General features: G+C 65.6%; 1 protein-coding gene across 3 annotated transcripts; it reads left to right on the top strand.

The window, feature by feature from the left end:
• The first annotated feature begins 237 nt into the window (after nucleotides 1–237).
• On the top strand, nucleotides 238–5,696 carry TAMALIN (trafficking regulator and scaffold protein tamalin). 3 transcript variants are annotated; one of them, XM_058822070.1, is made up of 8 exons: nucleotides 238–395; nucleotides 2,958–3,007; nucleotides 3,838–3,892; nucleotides 4,177–4,258; nucleotides 4,344–4,437; nucleotides 4,508–4,574; nucleotides 4,853–4,919; nucleotides 5,000–5,696. In XM_058822070.1, exons 1-8 carry the CDS (start codon nucleotides 252–254, stop codon nucleotides 5,425–5,427), a joined length of 987 nt encoding a protein of 328 aa, XP_058678053.1. In that variant the 5' UTR covers nucleotides 238–251; the 3' UTR covers nucleotides 5,428–5,696. The 3 variants fall into 3 exon arrangements, with proteins under 3 accessions (XP_058678053.1, XP_058678052.1, XP_058678054.1); XM_058822069.1 differs by having other exon boundaries at nucleotides 4,156–4,258; XM_058822071.1 differs by lacking the exon at nucleotides 2,958–3,007 and having other exon boundaries at nucleotides 283–395; nucleotides 4,156–4,258.
• The last annotated feature ends 1,037 nt before the right edge of the window (nucleotides 5,697–6,733 follow it).

Genomic DNA, 6,733 nt, shown 5'->3' with positions numbered 1-6,733 from the left:
TGGGGTCCTCAAGCAGGATCCCGTCCACTGTCCCCTCCCTGGGGTCCCCTCACCCCGGACCCCCCGAGCTCCCCGCGGTCCCGCCCCGTGCCCGGGGAGCCGCCGGCCCCAGCCGGCCCCTGGGCGTGGTTTATCCCCAAAGCCGCGCTCTAACGCCCAAGCGGGCGTGTCCGGCCCCAAAAGGGGCGCGTCCCTTGGTGTCCCCACCCTCAGGGTCCATATAGCGGCTCCCGGCACGGCCCGGCCCGGCCATGACCCTGCGGCGGCGGCGGCAGCGGCGGCGGCTGCGGCCGAAGGACGATGCGGCACCGGCGGCGGTCCCGGAGAGCCCCGGGCCCGCCGAGCTGTACCGAGCGCTGGCGGCGGCCGGCGGGACCCTGCCCCGTGTGCGCAAGGTAGGGCTGGGGGGGGAGCCGGCCCGGTGCCCCCGGTTGTGCACCGGGACCGGTAATGGGGGGAGCGGGGCTGCGCCGTGTCCCCGTCCCGCCCGGCCGCCGGTGGCTGCGGATCCGCTCCGGTGTCTCCTCCGGGGCTCTTATCGTGCCCCGAGCGCCGCCCGAGCTTCCCTCGTGTCCCCCTCCCGCCCGAGCTTCCCTCGTGTCCCCCTCCCGCTCCGGTTCCCTCGTGTCCCCCTCCTGCCCGAGCTTCCCTCGTGTCCCCCTCCTGCCCGAGCTTCCCTCGTGTCCCCATCCCGCTCCGGTTCCCTCGTGTCCCCATCCCGCTCCGGTTCCCTCGTGTCCCCATCCCGCCCGAGCTTCCCTCGTGTCCCCATCCCGCTCCGCTGTCCCCCTCCCGCCCCGGTTTCCTCGTGTCCCCATCCCGCCTCGGTGTCTCGATGGCCGCCCCCAGCCTCTTGTGCTGCCCCAGCATCTCCTCGCCCCTGTCCCATCATCCCGCAGCCTCTTCCCGCTGTCCCCGTCCCCTCTCGCTCCGTGTTGTCCCCACAAGCGTCACATCCTGTCCCGGATCCTGTTCACGTCCTGTCCCGGGGTTGTCCCGGTACCCCCACCTTGGTTTCCCCCCGGGTCCCCACATCCAGGTCCCTCCTCACCTTCCCTCAGGAATCGTCCCTGTGCCCTTCCCGGTGTCCCCAAGCCCCACATCCTGTCCTGGTCCTTCTCCCTGTCCTGCCCTGCAGCTTTCCGGGCACAGGACCAGACCCCACCCCACTGTTTGTGGCTCTGTCACTGGGGCGGGAGTGACCCCACTGGGACAGGAGTGACCCCATAACCCCCCTGGACTCTGGCGAGGGATCGGCCACAGGGTACCCCAGGAGCGGGGTCTGATTTAGGGACAGATCACAGGGTCTGGTTTAGGGACGGTAGAGGACAGAGTACCCTGGGTCTGTTTTAGGGACAGTAAGGGACATTTCCCAGAGTGCCCTGGGTCTGATTTAGGGAGGATAAGGGACAGATCACAGGGTCTGGTTTAGGGACAGCAAGGGACAGGTCCCAGAGTGCCCCAGGTCTGATGCAGGGGACAGCAAGGGACAGGTCCCAGCGCTCCCCAGCTCTGGTTTAGGGACAGTAAGGGACAGATCACAGAGTACCCTGGGTCTGGTTTAAGGACAGGACCCAGAGCTCCCCAGGTCTGGTTTGGGGACAGTAAGGGACAGAGTTCCCCCGGTCTGATTTAGGGACACTAGGGGACAGGTCCCAGAGTGCCCTGGGTCTGATTTAGGGACGGGCAGAGTACCCTGGGTCTGGTTTAGGGACAGCAGTGGACAGGTGCCAGCGCTCCCCAGCTCTGGTTTGGGGACAGTAAGGGACAGATCCCAGAGTGCCCTGGGTCTGGTTTAAGGACAGGTCCCAGCGCTCCCAGCTCTGGTTTGCAGGAGCACAGGGCCCTGGCAAAGCTCCTCAGTGCTCACGCTGGGCCCGACCCCGCCCTGAGGCTCCCCCGGCCCCGCGGCGCTTCCTGAGCGCGGTGGGAAGCGAGAGCAGAGCCGACATCCGGAGCAGAAGTGGCTGCTCTGCCACAGCCCAGACACGCACGGTGGCCTGGCCAGCAGGGCCACCACCACCAGCCGTGTCCCCGAGGGCTCCAGAGCGTCCCTTCCTGTCCCTGTGGTGACGTGGGGCCCGGCGTGACAGGCGACAGCGTTCCCGTTTCTGGTGGTTTTGTGCCTGTGGGTGCATTTGGGGAGGTCTGTCGTTATCTGGTGACACCAGCAGGGCTGGCGACACCCATGTGGCAGAGCTGGTGACACCCATGTGGCAGGCAGAGCACAGAGAGAACCGCTGGCACCCTGCTGCCACCAAACCGTGGCATATGCCACCAAACCGTGCCATGTGCCACCCTCAAGGGACAGCTTTTGGTGACACTGTGCTGCAGCGCCAGAGCCCAGCACCCTGCTGCCACCAAGCTGTGCCATGCGCCACCCTCAAAGGGCAGATTTTGGTGACACTGCCTGTGCTGCACTGGGGCCACCAAGCTGTGCCATGTGCCACCCTCAAGGGACAGCTTTTGGTGACACTGTGCTGCACTGCCAGAGCCCAGCACCCTGCTGCCACCAAGCTGTGCCATGTGCCACCCTCAAAGGGCAGATTTTGGTGACACTGCCTGTGCTGCACTGGGGCTGCGCCCCCAGAGGGGCATTTGGGGACAGCCCTGTCCCCTCCTGAGGGTCCTGCCAGTTCCTGCACCCGCCCACGCCTCTGCTCCTGCCACAACAGCGACATTGTCTGGGCTGGGGAGGAGGGAGGGGTGGATTTTGCACAAAAACCCAGATTTTGTGGCCACAACAGGGCCCCTCTGTGCCGGGGCCCCTCAGAGCGTGGGGTGGGGCTGACGTCAAAGCGTGGGGCGAGCCCCGGGCACTCTGAGGGTGCTTTGAGCCCTGATCAAAGCCCTGTTATGCCCAGGGGGCACCCGGGTGCTGCCTTGGCACGGTTTGGTGCTGTCCTGGTGGGGGATGTCCCCTCGGGTGTCCCCTCATGGCTCTTCCTTTGTCACAGGACACTGGGTTCAAGTGGGCATCACCCAGCCAGTCCCCGGAGGAGCACAGGTAGGGGCAGGGGACACAGGAGTGGGGCTGGAGTCCCTGTCCCAGAGGGCTGGAGCTTGGCCTTGGGGACATTGTTCCACACTGGATACCCTGGGAGGGCTGGAAATGAGGGGGATTTTATGGGGGAAGTGAGAGCAAACATGGGGTCACAGCTCAGACACCCCCAGACCCTGTGGGCACATCCTGCCTGGCACCCACAGGATTCTGACAAAGGCAAACTGAGGGGCAGAGTGGGGTGAATCCCATCTGAGGCATTTTGGGGAGCCCAAAGCAGCATTTTTGAGGTTCCCACAGGCAGTTTTGGGTGTGCAGGGATTTTGGGGAGCCCAAAGCAGCATTTTTGAGATTCCCACAGGCAGTTTTGGCCGTGCCTGGTGCCCTGACCCCTGTGTCCCCCAGGAAGGTGGTGATGCTGGAATGGGGCTGGGGTCCCTGTCCCAGAGGGCTGGAGCTTGGCCTTGGGGACATTGTTCCACTCTGGATACCCTGGGAGGGCTGGAAATGAGGGGGATTTGTAGGGCAGGTGAGAACAGCCATGGGGTCACAGCTCCCTGGTGGGCTCAGACACCCCCAAACCCTGCCTGACACCCAAAGGCAAACTGGGGGGTGTGAATCCCATCTGAGGCATTTTGGGGACCCCAAAGCAGCGTTTTGAGGTTTGCACAGGCAGTTTTGGATGTGCAGGGATTTTGGGGACCCCAAAGCAGCATTTTGAGGTTTGCACAAGCAGTTTTGGATGTGCAGGGATTTTGGGGACCCCAAAGCAGCATTTTAAAGTTTGCACAGGCAGTGTTGGCCATGCCTGGTGCCCTGATCCCTGTGTCCCCCAGGAAGGTGGTGACGCTGCAGAAGAAGGCAGAGGAATCCTTTGGCTTCGAGATCCAGGTGGGTGCTGAGCTGAGCTGAGCTGAGCTGAGCTGAGCCTGGCCCTGCTCCCCACCCTCCCTCCCCACACCTTGCTTTGCATCAGGGTATTTTTAATTTGTCTCTGATCCCGGGGTTATTTTTAGAGGTGACAGAATCACCAAACCTCCCCATGCTGTGCTGCTTGGGCAAACCCCCCCAGCAGCAACCCAACGCTGCATTGCTGCCCTTGGGGGGGGTCCCTGGGGGTCGGGGTGCCCCTCACTGCAGCCCCCTCATTGCAGACCTACGGGCTGCACCACCAGGACAGCAACAGCGTGGAGATGTTCACCTTCGTGTGCCGCGTGCACGGCGGGAGCCCGGCCGAGGCCGCGGGGCTCAAGGCTGGTGAGCACATCCTGGGGGGACCCAGGGGAGCCCCATCAGCGGGGAGCAGCCCCCCTGAACCCGCCCTGCTCACCCTGTGCTCCAGGGGACACCATCACGGGCGTCAACGGGCTCAACGTGGAGGGAATCCGGCACCGGGAGATCGTGGAGATCATCAAGAGCTCAGGGAATGTTCTCCGGTGAGTGGGGGGCTCAGGGGGGGCCTGGGGGGGCTGCAGCCCCCCAGTGCTGACAGCTGCTGACCCACAGGCTCGACACTCTCTATGGCACATCCATCAGGAGGGCTGAGCTGGAGGCACGGCTGCAGTACCTGAAGGTGAGCAGGGGCTGATGGGGGGCTGGAGACCCCTTAGCAGGGTCCTGATCCCCCCTCAGTAGGGTCCTGATGCCCTCAGCAGAGTCCTGGGTACCCCTCAGCAGGGTCCTGGGACCCCTCAGGGAATCCTGACCGCCTCAGCAGGGTGCTAGAGACCCCTCATCAGGGTCCTGGGACCCCTCAGCAGGATCCTGGGACCCCCCAGTGGGGTCCTGACCCCCTCAGCAGGGTTCTGGAGACCCCTCAGCAGGGTCCTGACCCCCTCACCCTCCCCACAGCAAACCCTCTACGAGAAATGGGGCGAGTTTCGCTCGCTGATGGTGCAGGAGCAGCGGCTGGTGCGGGGTGAGTGGGGGTCTCGGGTGGTTGTGGGAGGGTTTTGGGGCACCACCCGCCTCCCATGACACCCCCGTGTCCCCCATCAGGCGTGGTGGCCAAGGACCCCAGCATCTACGACACGCTGGAGTCCATCCGCTGGTGCCTGCAGGGGGAGGCATTGCCGGGGGGCTCCTCCCGAGCCAGCGGCAGCGATGACTCCCTGTACCAGACCTGCGTCTTCGCCTCCTCCAGCTCCCTGAACGGCGACAATGATGGTGACAAGGACAAGGATGAGGACATCGGGGGTCCCGCGCCCCCTCCCCCGCGCCCCCGGCCCGCTCTGGGTCGCAGCTCCAGCCTCAGGTGTCCGGGGCCACCGGGGGCTGCGGGGAAGTTTTGGGCCCGGGCCGGGGATCCCGGGGACGGAGCCGCCGCCGTCCCCCGCAAGAACCGGCACAGCAGCTTCCGCCAGCGGCTGCTCAAGTTCATCCCGGGGCTCAACCGGGCGCTGGAGGAGGAGGAGAGTCACCTCTAAGCCTCCCCAGGACTATTTATTTATTTATTGTGAGGGGCTTCATTCGCTCTGCCCACCCCCCAATCCTTTGGGGGCTGCACGGAGCAGGTTTGGGGATCGTGACGCTGAGGGACGGACACAGCAGCGAGGGACAGACAGACGTGAGGACACTCCTGGAGCGGCTCACGGAGCTCTGGGGTGGGGGAGCCCCGAATTCCCCAGGCTGGGGGGGCCCTGGGGGTCTCACCCTGCTCTGCTGTTGTACCTCGCTAATACAGAGAGGATTTGCAGCGATGCGTGGCTGTGAGTGAGGGGGCACAGAGCCCCGATTCTGTCCCTTTGGGGTGACACACCGATGTCACCTCGGACGTGACTGAGCTGCCGGGGTCCCCCCGTGTCCCCCCCGGTGCCTTCGGGGCCACGTCCCGGCGCTGCGGGGCCCCGGCCCGGCCCTTCCTGCCCCGTTTCCTGCGGCAGCCGGCGGGAAGCGAGTCCCACCCCGAGCCCTTCCTCCGGCAGGGGACGCGGTGCCCGCGCAGGACGGGTCCCCCCAAAACTGCCTCGGTGTCCCCCAGAGCCGCTGAAGGAGCTGGGGGGGCACAAAGCACCCCCAGAGCCGCTGAAGAGATTGGGGAACACAAAGCGCCCCCAGAGCTGGGGCTCACACAGCACCCCCAGAGCCGCTGAAGGAGTTGGGGGACACAAAGCGCCCCCAGAGCTGCGGGACTGCTACAACATTGGTGTGTGCACAGATGGAGCACCGAGAGCCCCCAACCCTCTGCTGTGCCTCAGTTTCCCCTCTGTTTGTGCCTCAGTTTCCCCTCTGCTGTGCCTCAGTTTCCCCTCTGACTGTGCTGTTTGGGGACCCCAGCTCTCCCTGTCCCCCCCAGGGGAGCCTGTGGAGATCTGGGGGTGACAACTGCCGGTTTCTGTGTGTTCCATGGAGGCAGATGGGGGGGCTCAGCCGGCCCCCCCACACTCCCCTGCCTTGTCCCCGTTCCAGGACAGCTCCGGGCTGGACATTTATGGTCCGGCTCCCGCAGCCCCGGCTGCTCTCGGCGTCCCTCCCGTGCTGCCAGCCCCGGAGCATCCCGTTCCTGCCAGAGCCACCACGGGACCCCCCCTTGGTGGCAGCTGCCACCCCACGCTCGGCTTTTTATAGCCGCGACCTGGGGCTGCGTGTGCCCGGAGAGGGGCAGGTGGCCGTGGGGCAGCTGGAGTCACGCGTGGCACCGCCTGGGCACGGCCGGGGCACCGGGCACGCCCCGGAGCAGCCTGTCATTACCGATAAATATAGAGCGGGGGCACGGAGCCAGCCGTGGGCACC

This window comes from Ammospiza caudacuta, chromosome 31, assembly GCF_027887145.1.
Source record: "Ammospiza caudacuta isolate bAmmCau1 chromosome 31, bAmmCau1.pri, whole genome shotgun sequence".
Classification (NCBI taxonomy): Eukaryota; Metazoa; Chordata; class Aves; order Passeriformes; family Passerellidae; genus Ammospiza; species Ammospiza caudacuta.
Note: the sequence above shows the minus strand (reverse complement) of the source record. Positions and strands in the feature narration are given on the sequence as shown.

Excerpts from the sequence above, each read along its gene's own strand:
- TAMALIN (XM_058822069.1), top strand. The coding sequence starts at position 252 with ATGACCCTGCGGCGGCGGCGGCAGCGGCGGCGGCTGCGGCCGAAGGAC. Across the intron at positions 3,008-3,837 it reads CAGTCCCCGGAGGAGCACAG|GAAGGTGGTGACGCTGCAGA; the intron begins GTAGGGGCAGGG and ends TGTGTCCCCCAG. Across the intron at positions 4,575-4,852 it reads CACGGCTGCAGTACCTGAAG|CAAACCCTCTACGAGAAATG; the intron begins GTGAGCAGGGGC and ends CCCTCCCCACAG.